The sequence below is a fragment of the Engystomops pustulosus genome, chromosome 10, assembly GCF_040894005.1.
Source record: "Engystomops pustulosus chromosome 10, aEngPut4.maternal, whole genome shotgun sequence".
NCBI classification, from domain to species: domain Eukaryota; kingdom Metazoa; phylum Chordata; class Amphibia; order Anura; family Leptodactylidae; genus Engystomops; species Engystomops pustulosus.
In genome coordinates this window covers 57,812,479-57,835,672 of record NC_092420.1, presented here as the reverse complement: position 1 = coordinate 57,835,672, position 23,194 = coordinate 57,812,479, and the positions used below count along the sequence as shown (strand labels likewise).

The window sequence follows — 23,194 nt, the reverse complement described above, 5'->3', positions numbered from 1 at the left end:
TAGCACAGTTTGTGCAACAATTTCAAGTTCCAGCAGACGGAAATGAGGAAAGGTTTTGCAATGTTTCTCATTGTAAAATCTGACATTCCTATGAATGTTTTATGCAACAATTGAGCAACTCCAAAATTCATGTGCTGCTTAATACATAATGCGACCACTCCGTTTCTTGATCCGCAAAATTATTTTTGGTGTTTGCACGGAAAATCACATGGACTTGCATATTTTTTCTGGTTGCACTTTTACACATTGAGCGTACTGTACATATTAGTGTGTCTGCAATCATGAATGCTGTAATGACATGATGATAGAGGAGGCTTCGCCAGTGATCTGTGGTTAGGTGCATGTACACAAGATAGCAGAGTAACGATTATATCATTGGTCTTGTCTCCCAGTCAGAGGATGTGGCTTACGATGTGTGTAGGACACTTTAGAGGTCACATAGAAAGGCTAACAGGGGAGAAACAAAGAGATTCTTCCCGGAGCATCACAGCTTCATTCTTTAAAGGGAACTTGTCACTTTGAACATGGCGTCTGATCTGTGGTCAGCCGATTATAGATCAGAAAGAGCTGAGCATTCTGGTGTATAGTATTGTAGGTTAACCATTTATATGTCTTTCTCAGTGATTGTCAGCTGACATGCCTTGCACCACACTTGTCAAGGAGTTTTGGAACTTTTAGACACAAATATTTTAGTAGAAAATAAGGTGACTGTGTGACAACATTTTTTCTAAGTAATCTACAGCAATCTATTCAGCTAGTGCTCTGTATTATGCTCTGTATATTAAGCAATATAGTGGGGGACAGATCATTTTAGTTGTATGGGATTTCAGAGAGGCTTCAAATTACATTCTCAGCACTCTTACATGGCAATGAAACCATCTGGGTGTAGAGGGCTTGATTGTGACTGACACATGGCTTCAAATGGATCATTGCCTGGTGCTACTGATCTGCAAGAAAGCAAGGACTCCCATATATCAATGTGATGCTGTGAGTCCTTGACACTATTGTTGGTGGTTGACGAACCCATTATGGCAGTGAAAATTAGCCTGGAAATCTCAGGTGTTGGAAGGGCACAAAGTGCCTAATAGATTCATTATGTCTAGACAGGCGCAGATAAAATCTTGCTTCCTGGGGAATGGACAATGTGTCCCTTCTGCCTACTTTCAATCTACAGAGGACCTTCAAAGGTTCTGAAATGGCTCTTGTGTGAAAGGAACAGATGAAAGAGGATTTCATGGGTTAAGGTCCTTTTCAGTATAAGATTTGGTGGGCGGTTTGGGTGGGCATGGGCCTGTTAGAAGGTTTGGGCTAAACCGCCTAGGGCCAAAACCGCTAGGGCCAAAACCGCCTAAATTATAATCCACTACTGTGTCTAGAAGGCTTGGTCTTGATCTAGAAAATTACTATTATTCATTTATAGAGCACCATTAATTCCACGGTGCTGTACAAGCAGTAAGGTGGTCACATTCATTACATTAAGACAAGAACAAATGCAAGTACAAAATGCAAAACCTACAGGAAATAAGTGGGAGGGCCCTCAATCTATGGGTACCTTTTCCAGAAGGGTAATAATACTCCTCTTACTATTTTTGAGGATTATTTTTAGACGAGGAGGGAATTTTCATGAATGTAAATATATAATTCATAGCCGTATTTAATGTTCATAGATGCTATTAAGCTGCACCTTGCCCAAACTAGTATGGTGGTGGGGGGATTTATGCTTTAATTTTTTTTACATATCTTTTATTGAATTTCTGGGTTTGTAATTTTTATGTGTTTTATGCGTTATAGGTTGTGTTTTTTTTATACAGATGACATATAACAGTGATCTTATGGTAACATCCCATAGGATCAGTGTTATCAGTGACCTGTACACAGACATGGAGAGGGGATGCACATTGCACCTTCTCTGCATGCATCTAACCCCTGGCTTAGGGAATCCCAGTGATATCAGTGACATAACAGGATCCCTCTGCAGACACAGCACTCAGTATGTAGGGGGGCTCCCGTGACAGAGGGCTGTCAGTGTGACAGCCTGGATCCTGTACATGTGTGCACAACGCCATTGGGACTGTGATGGCCAATGGTGAATGGCACTGCTCTAGTCACATGACCTTCTAGCCTTGGTAGCAAGCCGCTGCAGCTCCACAGCTAGAAATAGGGGAGAGAGGAGAAAACTCTCAGGATTTATACACCTGAGAGTAAAACTGCCTATACAAGCGTCATAGATACTTGTATAGGCGTTAACACGATCTCTGGATGAAAGTCATGAGAGGAACAGAGATTACGTGTGGGACGGTATTGGCTGATTAGTTCAGAGATTTATTATTATAATGAGCGATAGAGGACAATAATTTTGCAATGACTAGATAATAGTCATCTATATTTCCTCTGACTAGTGCAGTAATGTGACAATACATGAGGGGGTCCAGGAGTCGCCCTTTAAAGGGATTTTCACAAATATGATAAGAGTAGTCACTATAAAGTAAAAAAAAATAAAAAATAAAAAATATATAAATATATATATATATATATATATATATATATATATATATATATAAAATAATACAGTCCTTCTAGATGCCGCTGGCATTGATGACATAATTCATTAGCATAAGTCACTGTTTAATGTCATCACATTTCTTAGGATCCCAGACAACCTCTTATTTCTCAATAACTTATTCGCAGTTATCACAGATATGGGAACACATTGTGGACCCTGCACATTGAGGGCAGCCTTGTTAGCTTCCATGGTATACCATCATCATAAGAGAGATCTGTGGCACCATCCTATAGGATTTCTAACTCAGTTTTCATTGAATAGAGAAGATCCTATTAGAGAGGCGATACATTAGACGCTGTGAAGGTTATCACTGCTACTTCCTGGGACATTCTCTCTTCCCTGTCTCCTTTGTTTCACAGAATGTTACAACTGACTACATTGTAGCACTTAGGATTTTACATAATAAATCTTTATTTTTTAATGTGAATTGTTACAGTTCTAATTTGATTGTTAAACACTTAGATCACTTATACTGATTATTAAGATTTTATTTACAAGTAGATTATTGTTACTGAGCACGAGGTCATTAATGATGTGAATTGGCTCGTTTATGTTTTCATCTAGGCTGCAAAGGGTTAAAGAGTGATGTGATTAGGATTTACAGGGGATATTTAATGAAAAGACATTTCAGACTTCTGTGCATTATTAATGCAGGTCCCAAATTAGCAGAGGTCCACACAGCCTGGCTATACAGATCAATTCATCTGTCTGAGCGTGGGGGGTGGGGAGGAGAGATAGCGAGAAAAGGAAACAGGGATGAGGAATGGGAGTAAAGATCGATAAGTATTCCTACTGGGTGGTGGAAATCGCTGCTGCCCAACAAGGATTGTAACCTAGAACTCTGCTTATACGTCAGTGCTGCGAGACTTCACAGCTTTATCTATCTAATATATAGCATTTATCTTTACCTAAATGTAGATAAATGTAAGTGAGACAGACACAAATTCAACAGACAAGTAAATGATACACCGATAGAAACTGTAATTAAATACTGTAGGGAAATAAAAATATGTAATATAGATAGAACATAAATACACTGTAGATACACAACATAGATAGATAGATAGAACACTGAAAGATGGCTAGAACATAGAAAGATAGATAGATAGATAGATAGATAGATAGATAAATAGATAGATATTAAAAAGTATCCAGCAGCACTAGATAACTGCAGTGGGTGCACACCATGGACTTGATCAATCCATCAATAAGTTATAGATAGATATGCCATAGAAAAACAGATATGTTTCTATTGGCAAAAATCATGTGGGTATAAAGAACAACCTATTTCCTATAACCCCAGAAATCCAACTGTGTTTCTGAGGCTCAAAAACCTGAGAATAACAACATTTTAAGTAACATTGTTGCCCCTTCCACACTTGCGTTTTTCCCGCGCGTTTTCTGCGTGTGCTTTTGACGCGCAGAACTTGCATTGCACTCTGACCCATTATAATCAATGGTCTTTTTCACACTTTTTTTTCACGCACACATGCACGTTTTTTTTAACGCACGTTTAAATCTCGACATAGGCCCCTTCCACACTTGCGTTGCAGATCACGTCAGAGTTTGATCAGGGTGCGATCAGTGTTTGGTCAGTGAAAAAATGACATTTTGCATCAGAGTTCAATCAGTTGTCAGTCAGAGTTTGTTCAGTGTCTCAGTTTTTCACGCGCGTTTTCAATGCAATTTCAATGCCTTTTTCACGCACAGATAATGCACGCGAAAAGGACTCAGGACTGAGCTCTATCTTTTCTATGGCAATTGATGCGTGAAAAACGCATTGCACTTGCATGTGTCTCAGAGTGCAATGCGTTTTTGATGCATCTCCATTGACTTGTATAAGGCCCCTTCCACACTTGCGTTGCAGATCATGTCAGAGTTTGATCAGAGTGCAATCAGTTTTCAGTCAGAATTTGTTCAGTGTCTCAGTTTTTCACGCGTGTTTTTGATGCAATTTCAATGCGTTTTTCACGCGCAGAAAATGCGCTGAGCTCTATCTTTTCTATGGCAATTGATGCGTGAAAAACGCATTGCACTTGCATTGCACTTGCATGTGTCTCAGAGTGCAATGCGTTTTTGATGCATCTCCATAGACTTGTATGGTGCGTTTTTCACGCGCGTGACTTGCAAAAGTAGAGCATGTCGAGATTTAAACGCGCGTTAAAAAAACCGCGCGTGTGTGCGTGAAAAAAAATGCAAGTCTGAAAAGACCCATTGATTACAATGGGTCAGAGTGCAATGCAAGTTCTGTGCATCAAAAGCACGCGCAGAAAACGCGCGTGAAAAACGCAAGTGTGAAAGGGGCCTTATGCGTTTGCGCGTGTGTGCGTGAAAAAAAATGCAAGTGTGAAAAAGCCCATTGATTACAATGGGTCAGAGTGTAATGCATCAAAAGCACACGCAGAACACACGCGTGAAAGACGCAAGGGTGGAAGGGGCCTGACACTTTGCGGGACAGTCAAAATGAAAGCATGATAAACCAGGGGCACCAACTTAAAGATCCAGGCACCATGGTTCTGTTTTTTTCCTTATATTTGTTATCCATGGCCTCCTTCCATCTAAAATCAAATTATGAGCCAGAAACGTCCCCCAAAGCCACTCTGTGCTCTAGCTTCACAGGTTGTAACACTGTGCAGAAGAATTTACCCCTGATTATATCAGGCAGAGGTAGGGAAAGTGCTGGGAAAGCAGAGGGAGACAGTGTAACAGACTGTGACGCTACAGCACGGAGGGACTCTGCTACTGCCCCCCAGAGCCCTTCTGCCTCATTTTAGAAGGAATAAGTCCATGGATAACAAATATAAGAAAATTTGGAACTATGAGTAACTGGTTTATCTTGCTTGACTTTGATAGTAGATTTCCTTTAATTGTAGGTAAATCAGGAGCATGACATGCCATAAATACTATGGGGTTGTAATTCCAGTGCAGCTATAACCTGTGCCAGTTGTTTGTTGTGGGTTATAGTTAATTTGACAGGTCAAAACACCCCCATCCTGGCTCTCCTTGCTCCCCACTTCACCCACTTATTTTAAAAGTGTTGTGGGCCACAAAATTCAGCAAATCCCATGGTGTGCACAAGGTATGATGCATCAGCTCCATTGTTCTCTGTTAGTAAAATTGCAACATAGTAACACAGTTCATAAGGTGGAAAAAGGAAAAATGTCCACCCAGTTCAGTTTATTTTCATTTCAATACTAGAGAGTGGAAACCAACAGTGGTGTAACGTGAAGCTGATGGGCCCCAGTGCAAAGTCTGTGCCAGGCCCCCGACTACAATGTATGGTTTAAAGTACTTGTCTTCTCATATTGTAAAGTGACAAATGATAGGCCCCCTAAGCCTCTTTGGCCCAGGTGCAACCTCACCCACTGCACCTCCTCAAGTTACGCCCCTGGAAACCAATCTTTTTTATTTCAGGGAAAAAAGTCCCCTCTTGAAAGGGGTTGGGTCTCCTTAGAAAGGGTCGAAGCCCTCATTGCAACAAACATAAGCAGATAAAACCACATTTTTACAATTTTACAATCTTTGAGCTGTTTTGTTTAAGCTGTATCTTAGATATATCAGTATTATGTCTCCTAAAGCTTTCTGTGTAGGGAAGTATTACTGTCTGTGCACATGAGAAGAAATAGAGTTTCACCGACTCTCGAAAGTTCATTCATTTGATGAAACTAAACTCATATTTATTGTTTTCTATTTATTATTTTATAGATTGTTCATACATTTTTCTGTGTCTGCTTTTTGTAACCATCAGGATGCGGCTGCCTTCTTCCTCTTCTCCCGCACAGCAGTCTGTATTATATCACCTTATTTCATAGACCTGTATAGCACAGCAGTCTGTATTATATCACCTTATTTCATAGACCTGTATAGCACAGCAGTCTGTATTATATCACCTTATTTCATAGACCTGTATAGCACATCAGTCTGTATTATATCACCTTATTTCGTAGACCTGTATAGCACAGCAGTCTGTTCTGTGTCATTCTAGAGAGTAACCTGCTCAGTATTGTAGCATCATCTGCCTAATGTTCCACTATGGTCAATGTCTATTATTACTATTATGTTTCTATGAAACGTCTGCTCAATCTCAAGTGGTTCAATGCAGGTAAAATGAAGAGAAAGTCATCTATAAATGGTTAGTAAGTAACAGCAAAGTGATCACATAGACCGGGGTTTCAGTTCCTGTGCAGTTTTGATATCAGATATTTAATAACAATGTATATGTTCCCCTATGACTTTAGAGTTACCCTTGGATGTGTTGATATAGTGGTATTTCCATAAAATCTGTGTCAAACTCAGCTTTTCAGGGTTTTTGACGGAATATAGGGCATGTTGCCTTTTTTGTTTTTTTATGCAAGGACAAGATTTGTACCCCACCACAATCCCAGTTCTGAAATGATCTCCTCCCCCAGGGCAAAGCTAATATCAGTATCCCTGTATCATTGGAGAACAGAAAGCTGAAGGATGAGCCTCCAACTCCGATGTTAACCCTGCTACTGTTTTGCTGATTTCTGTGCCCCAGGGTAGAGCTAACATAGATTTTACAATTCTCATAAAAATGATACCTCTTGTGTCACCCCCTTCACCCTGAGACTGTAAGCTCTTGAGAGCAGGGCCCCTCACTCCTGTTGTTTCCAGATGGCTGTTTTAACTCTGTATTGTCTCATGTCCTCTATGATTTGTAAAGTGCTGTGAAATATGAATCCGCTATATAAATAAAGATTATTAATTTATCAAATTACAATTGTTCTCTTCTGAATGGATGGATATATAACTGGCCAGCCATAGGCACCCCTTGTTTAGTGCTAAAAGTGTAGGAGTTAACTTGTGGCATGTAAACATACCCTTATATCTTAACATAACATGTAAAAAAAATTGGATTTATTTTACCTCATACAGACAGGCGCAGCACAGCCTTTCTCAGTCATTTAACTTATTATTTATTTTGATCTGTGTGTTTTTATTTATTTATTGGATTTGTTATTACGTTACACTATCGGTAACACATTAACCTACCTGTTCTCACCATCTCCTATTTAGGACTTCACGGTTTCTTGGCTGCGGGTCCCTTTTCCCTCATCTACGTTAGAGATGGGCGAATTTTTCAAAATTCGATTCGACCAGGTTTGCCGAATTTTCAGAGAATCGAATCGAATCACAACATGTGACATAGCAGTATGTCACATGCCAGGTGCGGGTGCATGGAGAGGGCTCGGCTGCCTCGGTTTAACCCCTTCGTTACAATGTGCGATCAGCACATTGTAATGAATGAGGAGGGATATCCCCATACTGTAGAATGGCAGTATATGTTAGGATCGATCAGGCAACCTAGGGTTAAAGTACCCTAGGTAGTCTGAAAAATAGTAAAAATAAAAAATAAAAATAACAAAAATTATAATAAAAAATCTAAAAATTCAAATAACCCCCCTTTCCCTAATACTGATATAAAAATAAATAAACAGTAAAAACATAAACACATTAGCTATCGCCACATCCGAAAATGCCCGATCTATCAAAATATAATAACGTTTTTTGACTGCATTTAACCTCGTAACGCAAAATAGCTCCCAAAGTCGAAAATCAAAAGGTTGTAAGGTCTTTAAAATGATAGTAATGAAAACGATATCAAAATTCGCAAAAAATGACACCATCCACAGCTCAATAAACCAAAGTATTAAAAAGTTATAAGTGCCAGAAGATGGCAAAATAAAACTGAGGTGCACTACCGCCACACAGTGAGGAACACTACCCCCATACACTGAGGGACACTACCCCCATACACTGAGGGACACTACCCCCATACACTGAGGAACACTACCCCCATACAGTGAGGAACACTACCACCATACAGTGAGGGACACTACCCCCATACAGTGAGGAACACTCCCCCAATACAGTGAGGAACACTACCGCCATACAGTGAGGAACACTACCTCCATACAGTGAGGAACACTACCCCCATACAGTGAGGAACACTACCTCCATACAGTGAGGAACACTACCCACATACAGTGAGGAACACTACCTCCATACAGTGAGGAACACTACCCCTATACAGTGAGAAACACTACCCCTATACAGTGAGGAACACTACCCCCATACAGTGAGGAACACTACCCCAATACAGTGAGGAGCACAACCCCAATACAGTGAGGAACACTACCCCCATACAGTGAGGAACAGTACCCCAATACAGTAAGGAACACTACCCCAATACAGTGAGGGACACTACCCCCATACAGTGAGGGACACTACCCCCATACCGGTAGGAACATTACCCCCATACAGTGAGGGACACTACCCCCATACAGTGAGGAACACTACCCCAATACAGTGAGGAGCACTACCGCCATACAGTGAGGAACACTACTGCCATACAGTGAGGGGCACTACCGCCATACAGTGAGGGGCACTACCTCCATACAGTGAGGAACAGTACCGCCATACAATGAGTGACACTACCGCCATACAGTGAGGAACACTACCCCCATACAGTGAGGAACACTACCCCCATACAGTGAGGGACACTACCACCATACAGTGAGGAACACTACCCCCATACAGTGAGGAACACTACCGCCATACGAGTGACACTACCGCCATACAGTGAGGAACACTACCCCCATACAGTGAGGAACACTACCCCTTTACAGTGAGGAACACTACCCCCATACAGTGAGGAACACTACCCCCATACAGTGAGGAACACTACCCCAATACAGTGAGGAACACTACCCCCATACAGTGAGGAACACTACCTCCATACAGTGAGGAACACTACCCCCATACAGTGAGGAACACTACCTCCATACAGTGAGGAACACTACCCCTATACAGTGAGGAACACTACCCCCATACAGTGAGGAACACTACCCCCATACAGTGAGAAACACTACCCCTATACAGTGAGGAACACTACCCCCATACAGTGAGGAACACTACCCCAATACAGTGAGGAACACTACCCCCATACAGTGAGGAACACTACCCCAATACAGTGAGGAGCACTACCGCCATACAGTGAGGAACACTACTGCCATACAGTGAGGGGCACTACCGCCATACAGTGAGGGGCACTACCTCCATACAGTGAGGAACAGTACCGCCATACAATGAGTGACACTACCGCCATACAGTGAGGAACACTACCCCCATACAGTGAGGAACACTACCCCCATACAGTGAGGGACACTACCACCATACAGTGAGGAACACTACCCCCATACAGTGAGGAACACTACCGCCATACGAGTGACACTACCGCCATACAGTGAGGAACACTACCCCCATACAGTGAGGAACACTACCCCTTTACAGTGAGGAACACTACCCCCATACAGTGAGGAACACTACCCCCATACAGTGAGGAACACTACCCCAATACAGTGAGGAACACTACCCCCATACAGTGAGGAACACTACCCCCATACAGTGAGGAACACTACCTCCATACAGTGAGGAACACTACCCCTATACAGTGAGGAACACTACCCCCATACAGTGAGGAACACTACCCCCATACAGTGAGAAACACTACCCCTATACAGTGAGGAACACTACCCCCATACAGTGAGGAACACTACCCCAATACAGTGAGGAACACTACCCCCATACAGTGAGGAACACTACCCCAATACAGTGAGGAGCACTACCCCAATACAGTGAGGGACACTACCCCCATACAGTGAGGAACACTACCCCCATACAGTGAGGAACACTACCCTAATACAGTGAGGAGCACTACCCCCATACAGTGAGGGACACGACTCCCATACAGTGAGGGACACTACCCCCATACAGTGAGGGACACTACCCCCATACAGTGAGGAACACTACCCCCATACAGTGAGGGACACTACCCCCATACAGTGAGGGACACTACCTCCATACAGTGAGGGACACTACCCCCATACAGTGAGGGACACTACCCCCATACAGTGAGGGACACTACCTCCATACAGTGAGGAACACTACCGCCATACAGTGAGGAACACTACCCCCATACAGTGAGGAACACTACCCCCATACAGTGAGGAACACTACCCCCATACAGTGAGGGACACTACCACCATACAGTGAGGGACACTACCCCCATACAGTGAGGAACACTACCCCCATACAGTGAGGAACACTACCCCCATACAGTGAGGAACACTACCCCTATACAGTGAGGAACACTACCCCCATACAGTGAGGAACACTACCCCTATACAGTGAGGAACACTACCCCCATACAGTGAGGAACACTACCCCCATACAGTGAGGAACACTACCCCAATACAGTGAGGAACACTACCCCCATACAGTGAGGAACACTACCTCCATACAGTGAGGAACACTACCCCTATACAGTGAGAAACACTACCCCTATACAGTGAGGAACACTACCCCCATACAGTGAGGAACACTATCCCCATACAGTGAGGAACACTTCCCCAATACAGTGAGGAGCACTACCCCAATACAGTGAGGGACACTACCCCCATACAGTGAGGAACACTACCCCCATACAGTGAGGAACACTACCCCAATACAGTGAGGAGCACTACCCCCATACAATGAGGGACACTACCCCCATACACAGAGGGACACTACCCCCATACCGGTAGGAACATTACCCCCATACAGTGAGGGACACTACCCCGATACAGTGAGGAACACTACCCCAATACAGTGAGGAGCACTACCGCCATACAGTGAGGAACACTACTGCCATACAGTGAGGGGCACTACCTCCATACAGTGAGGAACAGTACCGCCATACAATGAGTGACACTACCGCCATACAGTGAGGAACACTACCCCCATACAGTGAGGAACACTACCCCCATACAGTGAGGAACACCACCCCCATACAGTGAGGAACACTACCACCATACAGTGAGGAACACTACCCCCATACAGTGAGGAACACTACCGCCATACAATGAGTGACACTACCGCCATACAGTGAGGAACACTACCCCCATACAGTGAGGAACACTACCCCCATACAGTGAGGAACACTACCCCTTTACAGTGAGGAACACTACCCCCATACAGTGAGGAACACTACCCCCATACAGTGAGGAACACTACCCCAATACAGTGAGGAACACTACCCCCATACAGTGAGGAACACTACCTCCATACAGTGAGGAACACTACCCCCATACATTGAGGAACACTACCTCCATACAGTGAGGAACACTACCCCTATACAGTGAGGAACACTACCCCCATACAGTGAGGAACACTACCCCCATACAGTGAGAAACACTACCCCTATACAGTGAGGAACACTACCCCCATACAGTGAGGAACACTACCCCCATACAGTGAGGAACACTACCCCAATACAGTGAGGAGCACTACCCCAATACAGTGAGGGACACTACCCCCATACAGTGAGGAACACTACCCCCATACAGTGAGGAACACTACCCCAATACAGTGAGGAGCACTACCCCCATACAGTGAGGGACACTACTCCCATACAGTGAGGGACACTACCCCCATACAGTGAGGGACACTACCCCCATACAGTGAGGAACACTACCCCCATACAGTGAGGGACACTACCCCCATACAGTGAGGGACACTACCTCCATACAGTGAGGGACACTACCCCCATACAGTGAGGGACACTACCCCCATACAGTGAGGGACACTACCTCCATACAGTAAGGAACACTACCGCCATACAGTGAGGAACACTACCCCCATACAGTGAGGAACACTACCCCCATACAGTGAGGAACACTACCCCCATACAGTGAGGGACACTACCACCATACAGTGAGGGACACTACCCCCATACAGTGAGGAACACTACCCCCATACAGTGAGGAACACTACCCCCATACAGTGAGGAACAATACCCCTATACAGTGAGGAACACTACCCCCATAAAGTGAGGAACACTTCCCCCATACAGTGAGGAACACTACCCCCATACAGTGAGGAACACTACCCCCATACAGTGAGGAACACTACCCCAATACAGTGAGGAACACTACCCCCATACAGTGAGGAACACTACCTCCATACAGTGAGGAACACTACCCCTATACAGTGAGAAACACTACCCCTATACAGTGAGGAACACTACCCCCATACAGTGAGGAACACTACCCCCATACAGTGAGGAACACTACCCCCATACAGTGAGGAACACTACCCCAATACAGTGAGGAGCACTACCCCAATACAGTGAGGGACACTACCCCCATACAGTGAGGAACACTACCCCCATACAGTGAGGAACACTACCCCAATACAGTGAGGAGCACTACCCCCATACAGTGAGGGACACTACCCCCATACAGTGAGGGACACTACCCCCATACCGGTAGGAACATTACCCCCATACAGTGAGGGACACTACCCCGATACAGTGAGGAACACTACCCCAATACAGTGAGGAGCACTACCGCCATACAGTGAGGAACACTACCCCAATACAGTGAGGGGCACTACCTCCATACAGTGAGGAACAGTACCGCCATACAATGAGTGACACTACCGCCATACAGTGAGGAACACTACCCCCATACAGTGAGGAACACTACCCCCATACAGTGAGGAACACCACCCCCATACAGTGAGGGACACTACCACCATACAGTGAGGAACACTACCCCCATACAGTGAGGAACACTACCGCCATACAATGAGTGACACTACCGCCATACAGTGAGGAACACTACCCCCATACAGTGAGGAACACTACCCCCATACAGTGAGGAACACTACCTCCATACAGTGAGGAACACTACCCCCATACAGTGAGGAACACTACCTCCATACAGTGAGGAACACTACCCCAATACAGTGAGGAACACTACCCCCATACAGTGAGGAACACTACCTCCATACAGTGAGGAACACTACCCCCATACAGTGAGGAACACTACCTCCATACAGTGAGGAACACTACCCCCATAAAGTGAGGAACACTACCCCCATACAGTGAGGAACACTACCCCTATACAGTGAGGAACACTACCCCCATACAGTGAGGAACACTACCCCCATACAGTGAGGAACACTACCCCAATACAGTGAGGAACACTACCCCCATACAGTGAGGAACACTACCTCCATACAGTGAGGAACACTACCCCTATACAGTGAGAAACACTACCCCTATACAGTGAGGAACACTACCCCCATACAGTGAGGAACACTACCCCCATACAGTGAGGAACACTACCCCCATACAGTGAGGAACACTACCCCAATACAGTGAGGAGCACTACCCCAATACAGTGAGGGACACTACCCCCATACAGTGAGGAACACTACTGCCATACAATGAGTGACACTACCGCCATACAGTGAGGAACACTACCCCCATACAGTGAGGAACACTACCCCCATACAGTGAGGAACACTACCCCCATACAGTGAGGGAAACTACTGCCATACAGTGAGGAACACTACCCCCATACAGTGAGGGAAACTACTGCCATACAGTGAGGAACACTACCCCCATACAGTGAGGAACACCACCCCCATACAGTGAGGAACACGACCCCCATACAGTGAGGAACACCACCCCCATACAGTGAGAGACACTACCGCCATACAGTGATAAATACTACCCCCATACAGTGAGGAGCACTACCGCCATACAGTGAGGAACACTACTGCCATACAGTGAGGGGCACTACCGCCATACAGTGAGGAACACTACCGCCATACAATGAGTGACACTACCGCCATACAGTGAGGAACACTACCCCCATACAGTGAGGAACACTACCCCCATACAGTGAGGGAAACTACTGCCATACAGTGAGGAGCACTACCCCCATACAGTGAGGAACACCACCCCCATACAGTGAGGAACACTACCCCCATACAGTGAGGAACACCACCCCCATACAGTGAGAGACACTACCGCCATACAGTGACAAATACTACCCCCATACAGTGAGGAGCACTACCGCCATACAGTGAGGAACACTACTGCCATACAGTGAGGGGCACTACCGCCATACAGTGAGGAACACTACCGCCATACAACGAGTGACACTACCGCCATACAGTGAGGAACACTACCCCCATACAGTGAGGAACACTACCCCCATACAGTGAGGAACACTACTGCCATACAGTGAGGAACACTACCGCCATACCGTGAGGAACACAACCGCCATACAGTGAGGAACACTACCCCCATTCAGTGAGGAACACTACCCCCATACAGTGAGGAACACTACCCCCATACAGTGAGGGAAACTACTGCCATACAGTGAGGAACACCACCCCCATACAGTGAGAGACACTACCGCCATACAGTGATAAATACTACCCCCATACAGTGAGGAGCACTACCGCCATACAGTGAGGAACACTACTGCCATACAGTGAGGGGCACTACCGCCATACAGTGAGGAACACTACCGCCATACAACGAGTGACACTACCGCCATACAGTGAGGAACACTACCCCCATACAGTGAGGAACACTACCCCCATACAGTGAGGAACACTACCCCCATACAGTGAGGAACACTACTGCCATACAGTGAGGAACACTACCGCCATACCGTGAGGAACACAACCGCCATACAGTGAGGAACACTACCCCCATTCAGTGAGGAACACTACCCCCATACAGTGAGGAACACTACCCCCATACAGTGAGGGAAACTACTGCCATACAGTGAGGAACACCACCCCCATACAGTGAGAGACACTACCGCCATACAGTGATAAATACTACCCCCATACAGTGAGGAGCACTACCGCCATACAGTGAGGAACACTACTGCCATACAGTGAGGGGCACTACCGCCATACAGTGAGGAACACTACCGCCATACAACGAGTGACACTACCGCCATACAGTGAGGAACACTACCCCCATACAGTGAGGAACACTACCCCCATACAGTGAGGAACACTACCCCCATACAGTGAGGAACACTACCGCCTTACAGTGAGGAACACTACCCCCATACAGTGAGGAACACCACCCCCATACAGTGAGGAACACTACCCCCATTCAGTGAGGAACACTACCCCCATACAGTGAGGAACACTACCCCCATACAGTGAGGGAAACTACTGCCATACAGTGAGGAACACTACCCCCATACAGTGAGGAACACTACCCCCATACAGTGAGGGAAACTACCGCCATACAGTGAGGAACACTACCCCCATACAGTGAGGGAAACTACTGCCATACAGTGAGGAGCACTACCCCCATACAGTGAGGAACACTACCGCCATACAGTGAGGAACACTACCGTCATACAGTGAGGAACACTACCCCCATACAGTGAGGAACACCACCCCCATACAGTGAGGAACACTACCCCCATACAGTGAGGAACACCACCCCCATACAGTGATAAATACTACCCCCATACAGTGAGGAACACTACAGCCACATTCTTTTCTTCTTCCCAGAGTTCTCTCCCCCATGTAACACGTTATGCCCGCGGACAGTTTGCTAATAAATGGGGGAAAAAAATTAGAAATTCGTTCCCACGTATCACCGTAAACATCGGATTCGTGATGAAGTTTTCCAGGATTTCTAAACGAATTCCGATTTGTTAGAATCATCTTTACTCATCTTTCTTCTATCACTCGTCTTGCATCCTTGATAATGGACTTATCTGCTTCTGGTTTATGTGACAGGTGCACAGTTAAATACTGTATATACAATGTACGGATATTTTTTACATTGATTTACTTACTTGCATATTTTTTTTCTTTTTTAGTTTCTTTGTCTTAAGAATATCCGGACATTTCTATCTGTGTGCTGTGAAGCCTTCAACATGAAGAAAAGTGACCTGTTTGAAGCTTTTGATTTATTTGATGTGCGGGATTTTGCAAAGGTATGATATGTTATAATAACTTTACATTTGCATTGTCTAAAAGACCAGAAATCATTAAGTTGCTTACCAGAATATTCTCTGGTGGTGTCAGAAAGCAGGGCTGAATAGTTGTGTTTAGCCTCGATATCCCAGAGTTCCTGCTAGAGGTTAAAATCATAGGGTAAATATAGCAAAGCCCTAAAGTAGCGTCCAAGACAGTGATGGCAAACCTTTTGGAGACAGAGTGCCCAAGCTACAACCAAAATCCACTTATATGTTGTAAAGTGCCAACATGACAATTTAAGCAGTAACTTATTGATTCCTGTTGTATCACAGGTTTTAATTGTATTGGCATCCTGAGTTCACCAATACAATAGAAAGATGATGGAGACATTTGGAATGTAGCTTCCCTCCAGGGTCCCCTGAAGTGGAAGAATCAGGGGATCCAGACCAGGAGCTCCAATGACAATCCATCTCTGTCCACACCTTCTCGCTTCTGTAGTCCTGGCAGCCAAGGATGTTGCTTTAAAATAGCGCTGAGCATGGCACATCCTGGGCTGTATTAGATCACAGGAGAAAGCCTTGAGTACTAGCTGGCAAACTCTGTGTTGGGGTGAAGGCCTGGGTGCCCACAGAAAGGGCTCTGAGTGCCATAGGTTCGCCACCACTGGTCTAAGACATATAATAATAGAAGTAAATTATAACATTTTAATCAACAAGAATACACTGGACCCTTATTCATAAATCCAGGCTCTGTGGCTGGGGTAATCTTTTTATATTTGTTATTCACGGCCTCCTTCCTCCTAAAATCAATTTTAAAATTATGCTTTTGAGCCTGAAAGGCTCTGGGGCGTTACCTGAGCCCCTCAATGCTGCAGATTCACAGGCTGTTAAAATAAGCAGAACATGTCTAGGATCATTAGAATAATTACAAAAGTTGATTTTTAGAAAGAAGGAGGCCATGGATAACAAATATAAGAAGCTTACCAAAGTCATGATGTCTGCATCTATGAGTAAGTATCCTTGGTTTATCATGATGGGTTTTGTTGGTAGATTTCCTTTGAAGGGAACTTGTGACATGGATAATGCAGTTTAATCTTCAGCAGTATGTTATAGAACAGGAGGAGTTTAGCAGATTGTATCTGGAGGCAGCATGATATAGAGCAGGAGGAGCTGTGCAGATTGTACACTGTGGGGCACATTTACTTACCTGGTCCGTTCGCGATCCAGCGGCGCATTCTATGCGCTGGATTCGGGTCCGGCCGGGATTCATCAATGCAGTTCCTCCGCCGTCCACCAGGTGGCGCTGCTGCGCTGAAGTCCGCTGGAATGCCTCGAAATACACCGGCCTACCCAGGATGAAGGTGAGTGAAATTTTCGCGACACAATTTTTTTTTTAAATGCGGCGGTTTTTCCGAATACGTCGGGTTTTCGTTCGGCCACGCCCCCCGATTTCCGTCGCGCGCATGCCGGCGCCGATGCGCCAAATTCCGATCGCGTGCGCCAAAAACCCGGGGCAATTCAGGTACAATCGGCGCAAAACGGAAATATTCGGGTAACACGTCGGGAAAACGCGAATCGGGCCCTTAGTAAATGACCCCCTGTGTCTTATGTGGAGGCAGCAAGTTACAAAGCAGGAGGAGCTGAGGATGTTGATAAAACTAAAAGTTATACTGGTTCATTTTTCCCAAAAACGATTAAGAAAATTTTGGTCTGTTTAGCCCCTTTTGCCCTGCCTCCTGCAGAAAGGACACGGTGTGGAATCTCCACTTCTCCTGCTCTATAACATGCCGCCTGTTGATAGGACACTTATGTATCATCGGCTCAGCTACTCCTGCCCTATAACATGCTGGAGGCAGATAGGAATGAATACAGAAAGTATCCATGCATACTAAAACATGATGGCAAAAGCTCCTAAACTTCCATAGTTTTGGCTGAAAGCCAGAAATTATTATTTCTTCCCTAATTATTATCAGAAGAGAAGCTAATCTTTCCATATGTGCTTACTACATGCTGTATATGTTATATACAATATGTAGTGGAGACCTCCGAGACATAAAGACATGTTTTCCAGGGATAAAACTCATCTGGATGTTTCACTGTTTTAGAGTCATGTAGAAGCCTTCATGGTGTTTTCTGATGAAATGGATTATGAAGCAGTGAATGTAGAATAGGTTTTTTATCCTCAATAAAATGAAATAATTGGTCACTTGGGTGGTAGATGGCAGACGAGGGAACGGATAATGACTGGCCAAAGTTCTAGTCTACTAGTGTGACTCCTCATCAGACACAACATGGAGACAAGTAAAAGCAGATTGGATACGGCAGATGCAGTCTGTTAGGTGTTGGCATATGAAAACCTTTCTAAAAACTTCATTGAACTCATTGCATCAAAAATGTCTTCTAGAGCACTGGTCCTCCACTGTCTGGACACAAGTTCAGACACTCAAGACAGTCCCCACAGTAGCAAGCAGCCAAGCTTTGCCATTGTTTGCTCTTCTAGCCGACTTCTTATTCCTTGGTAATGAGGGCAATCCCAGACACTCGAGTTTACCCAGGAGTGGCTGGGGACAGTAGTGAATGGGAATGGCAAGTCCCACTACCAGCCTACCTGCCATTCCCTAAAAAATGCAGCCCAGTGCACAGCACTTAAAGGACATCTACCACCAGGATCAATGACTCTAAACCAAGCAGACTGACATACTGGTGTGTGCCCTCTCTGGCAGATTCTGCTCTTTTTTTTTAGCTTCTTATGTCCTGGTTTAAAAAAGGGCCTTTAAAATTGTGTAAATGAGGCTAAGCCTTTTTTTCTTAAAGACAAGGGAACAACAAGTTTAAAGAAGAGCAGATCCTGGCAGACGGGACACACACCAGTACGTCAGTATGCTTGGTTTACAGTCCTTCATCCTGGTAGTTGTTGTTCAGTTGTCCAGACATTCTGGATTTCCATCATCTCAACCATCTGAACAATTTGGGTGAGATGTACATAACTTCATAATACACTAAATATTATAAAGTTACAGTGTGGGACAATAGTCCAGTGGAGAGGCAGTGAATCACAGAATCATTGAAGGTTATGATGTGGTGAAACCCGCACAGTATTCGGTCTGGGAAATATGTCTGCAACATCCCCCACCTGTGCCTAGCCTTTTCTGGGGATTGGAGGAACCCGGGGCAAAATACCGGAGTGGCTGGCGGTTGCAGTCTAGGGCGCGCTGATGTCACGGTGCTTGGTATGGGGACCGGAGAGCTGTCCTACAGCCTGGCAGGTTTCCTGTAGGTGGTGTGTGCAAGAAATAAGGAGGGAGAGGCTGATGTACTGGTTCTCCCTGGGGCAACCCCTGATTGTCTGTAAGATAAGTCCCTGGGTAATGGATGGGGAAGTCCGTGGTGGTAGACAGCCGTATCCAGGGATCAGACAGAGGCAACATTGTGCAAATTAACTCACAGTTCTTTATTGAACAATGGGTAGCAGGCAACGGGCCAAAACAGTCAAACAAGCAGATTCAGATTCTGGTTCTGGAGTGGTCCTGGAGAGTGGTCTGCAGGAATTGTACACCAGCCTGATGGTATACACAGGCTAGGATAATTGAGATGGAGCTGTGTCCAAACTGTGGAAGCTTCAGCTCTGGATTAGAGTCTCCTAACTCAGTTCCTGGGATTGGTTTCTGTGACAGCACTGTGCTGTGCACGGTCTCTCTGTTCACTCTGACTCTGAAGACTAAGACTAAAGACCATGAGGTCAGAGCAGCTTAGGCAAAGACCATGTGCTCCCAGTGTACAGGGGTCATATACTCCCCCTGGTCAGGTGGTTGCACCTCTCCAATCACACTCCAGTTTACAATACAGCCACATAATTGGATAACATCTTAAACCCTTTTAACTACAGCTGCAGATTACCTGAGATCTCCCTGCATTATCCCTTGGGTGAGTTGCGCAGACTCACCAGATGGATCCTGACAGGTAGAGGGCCCTATTCGCAACTACCCGCTTGCCTATACGTTGGCAGGGGTGTTGGCAACTAAAATCTGTGTATGTGAGGAAGGTCTAAAAGAAGTTTTTGCAGTGTAGACAGCGTGTACACATGTATTTGGGAGTAGGATCAGGGAGACTATGCATCTGCAGCAATTATGGAGAAGGAATTCAAGGCACAGCCATTGTTTCTGGACTCGCTGTAGTTTGTAAATCTGCTTTTTGCTAATATCCTACAAATCCACAAGCTGTACAGGAGAGGCCACACTCAGTTTTCTCTTTGCTGAGTGTTAACTTTTTAAATACGAAAGAGCTGTAGGCTGGTTTTCCTAGAACTACTTTTGTGGTAAGTAACTTCATGACTGTGAGTCATGGCCGGCCTATAGGAGGAAGAGACGGCTGGTCTATGGCACAGTCAGTAGCGGCTCAGCCTCTGTAGATTGTGATCTGCTTATCTTTATATGACTGCCTATCTGCATTACTATAGACTGATGTAAACTCATTGATTTCCTATCCTTGATTTAGGCTTGATCTGGGGCTGTCTGTCTCCTGTAGCTCTCCCCTTCCCGATTGATCCGGATAACAGAGGGGCCATGACACTTCAGTGTTTATAAGCTCACGGATGAGTGCTCATTTATACATGTATCTGTGGCAGGTATTATACCTCTGATCCATTCACTTAAATACACATGGACCACTAGTATGTTGGTAATTGATGTACAGTATTGGAGGATATTGCCCTGCTGCAGGATGGCATGAAAGAAAAGAAAGCCCATCCTCTTTAAATTCAATATAATTCTACTTAATTTACTTATAAAGTTATAAACAAAATCATCTTCAGAATTCTGTCTTATGTTTATTGCTTACACCCTGTCCACTGGATTGGGGATAACATTGTGATCAGCGTGGGGTTCTGATTGCTGGGACACTGCATCAAACAGCTGTTCGGCCCCTCAGAAACAGTGAATAGGAAACACGGCTGCAGTTACGGCTTCAGGCCACTACAGGGAGTATGGAGCTAACTCCTCCAGCATGATGTCAGAGACGATTAAAATCATAGAGAAACCTATTATTACTTGTATAGGGGGTTTTACACTGTATGCTCTCTTTGCTTTGATACACCCCACTCTTCTTCCATGGACCAGCCCAAAGGCATAACTACATGCTCACAGACCCTAGTGTGAAGTGTATACTAGGACCCAACACCTATTATATAACACTGGTGAATCTACACTCACCGGCCACTTTATTAGGTACACCATGCTAGTAACGGGTTGGACCCCCTTTTGCCTTCAGAACTGCCTCAATTCTTTGTGGTATAGATTCAACAAGGTGCTGGAAGCATTCCTCATAGATTTTGGTCCATATTGACATGATGGCATCACACAGTTGCCACAGATTTGTCTGCACATCCATGATGCGAATCTCCCGTTCCACCACATCCCAAAGATGCTCTATTGGATTGAGATCTGGTGACTGTGGAGGCCATTTGAGTACAGTGAACTCATTGTCATGTTCAAGAAACCAGTCTGAGATGATTCCAGCTTTATGACATGGCGCATTATCCTGCTGAAAGTAGCCATCAGATGTTGGGTACATTGTGGTCATAAAGGGATGGACATGGTCAGCAACAATACTCAGGTAGGCTGTGGCGTTGCAACGATGCTCAATTGGTACCAAGGGGCCCAAAGAGTGCCAAGAAAATATTCCCCACACCATGACACCACCACCACCAGCCTGAACCGTTGATACAAGGCAGGATGGATCCATGCTTTCATGTTGTTGACGCCAAATTCTGACCCTACCATTCGAATGTCGCAGCAGAAATCGAGACTCATCAGACCAGGCAACGTTTTTCCAATCTTCTACTGTCCAATTTCGATGAGCTTTTGCAAATTGTAGCCTCAGTTTCCTGTTCTTAGCTGAAAGGAGTGGCACCCGGTGTGGTCTTCTGCTGCTGTAGCCCATCTGCCTCAAAGTTCGACGTACTGTGCGTTCAGAGATGCTCTTCTGCTTACCTTGGTTGTAACTGGTGGCGGTTTGAGTCACTGTTGCCTTTCTATCAGCTCTAACCAGTCTGCCCATTCTCCTCTGACCTCTGGCATCAACAAGGCATTTCCACCCACAGAACTGCCGCTCACTGGATGGTTTTTCTTTTTCGGACCATTCTCTGTAAACCCTAGAGATGGTTGTGCGTGAAAATCCCAGTAGATCAGCAGTTTCTGAAATACTCAGACCAGCCCTTCTGGTACCAACAACCATGCCACGTTCAAAGGCACTCAAATCACCTTCCTTCCCCATACTGATGCTCGGTTTGAACTGCAGGAGATTGTCTTGACCATGTCTACATGCCTAAATGCACTGAGTTGCCGCCATGTGATTGGCTGATTAGAAATTAAGTGTTTAAGAGCAGTTGGACAGGTGTACCTAATAAAGTGGCCAGTGAGTGTATATGTGCAGAGGACCCTTGTGCCCCCTAAGGGACCAGGCTTACTGGATCTCTGCCCGTGAAGTTGATATTTAGTCATGTATTCAGCTTGGTTATTTTCCTGTTAGTGTGTATTATGGTCATGGTGACCCTTCCAAGTAGATGCCTAGTAGTTATTTTTTGTACTGGTCGCATCCTGTTTACTCCGGACTACAATATGATCTTTAGATAAGAATCTAGGATTATTTTTACCGCATTACAAGTAGCTTTTCTATAAAGATAACAGAATAGTGAATATGTGAAAACATTTGTAGCAAAGTGGAACTATATACCTGTCTGCATGTACAGTGGGTACGGAAAGTTTTCAGACCACTTAAAATGTTCCACTCTTTGTTTCATTGCAGCCAACTGGTTCGTTTA

At 45.0% G+C, this 23,194-nt stretch overlaps 1 protein-coding gene across 2 annotated transcripts in view; it reads left to right on the top strand.

Annotated features, from left to right (window-relative positions):
* Nucleotides 1-23,194, top strand: part of VAV3 (vav guanine nucleotide exchange factor 3) — a 149,594-nt gene that overhangs the window by 36,314 nt on the left and 90,086 nt on the right. For both annotated transcript variants that reach the window (XM_072127942.1, XM_072127941.1), the window contains exon 2: nucleotides 16,279-16,395. In XM_072127942.1, the coding sequence (XP_071984043.1) occupies nucleotides 16,279-16,395 (117 nt within the window). The remainder of the gene's footprint in view (nucleotides 1-16,278; nucleotides 16,396-23,194) is intronic.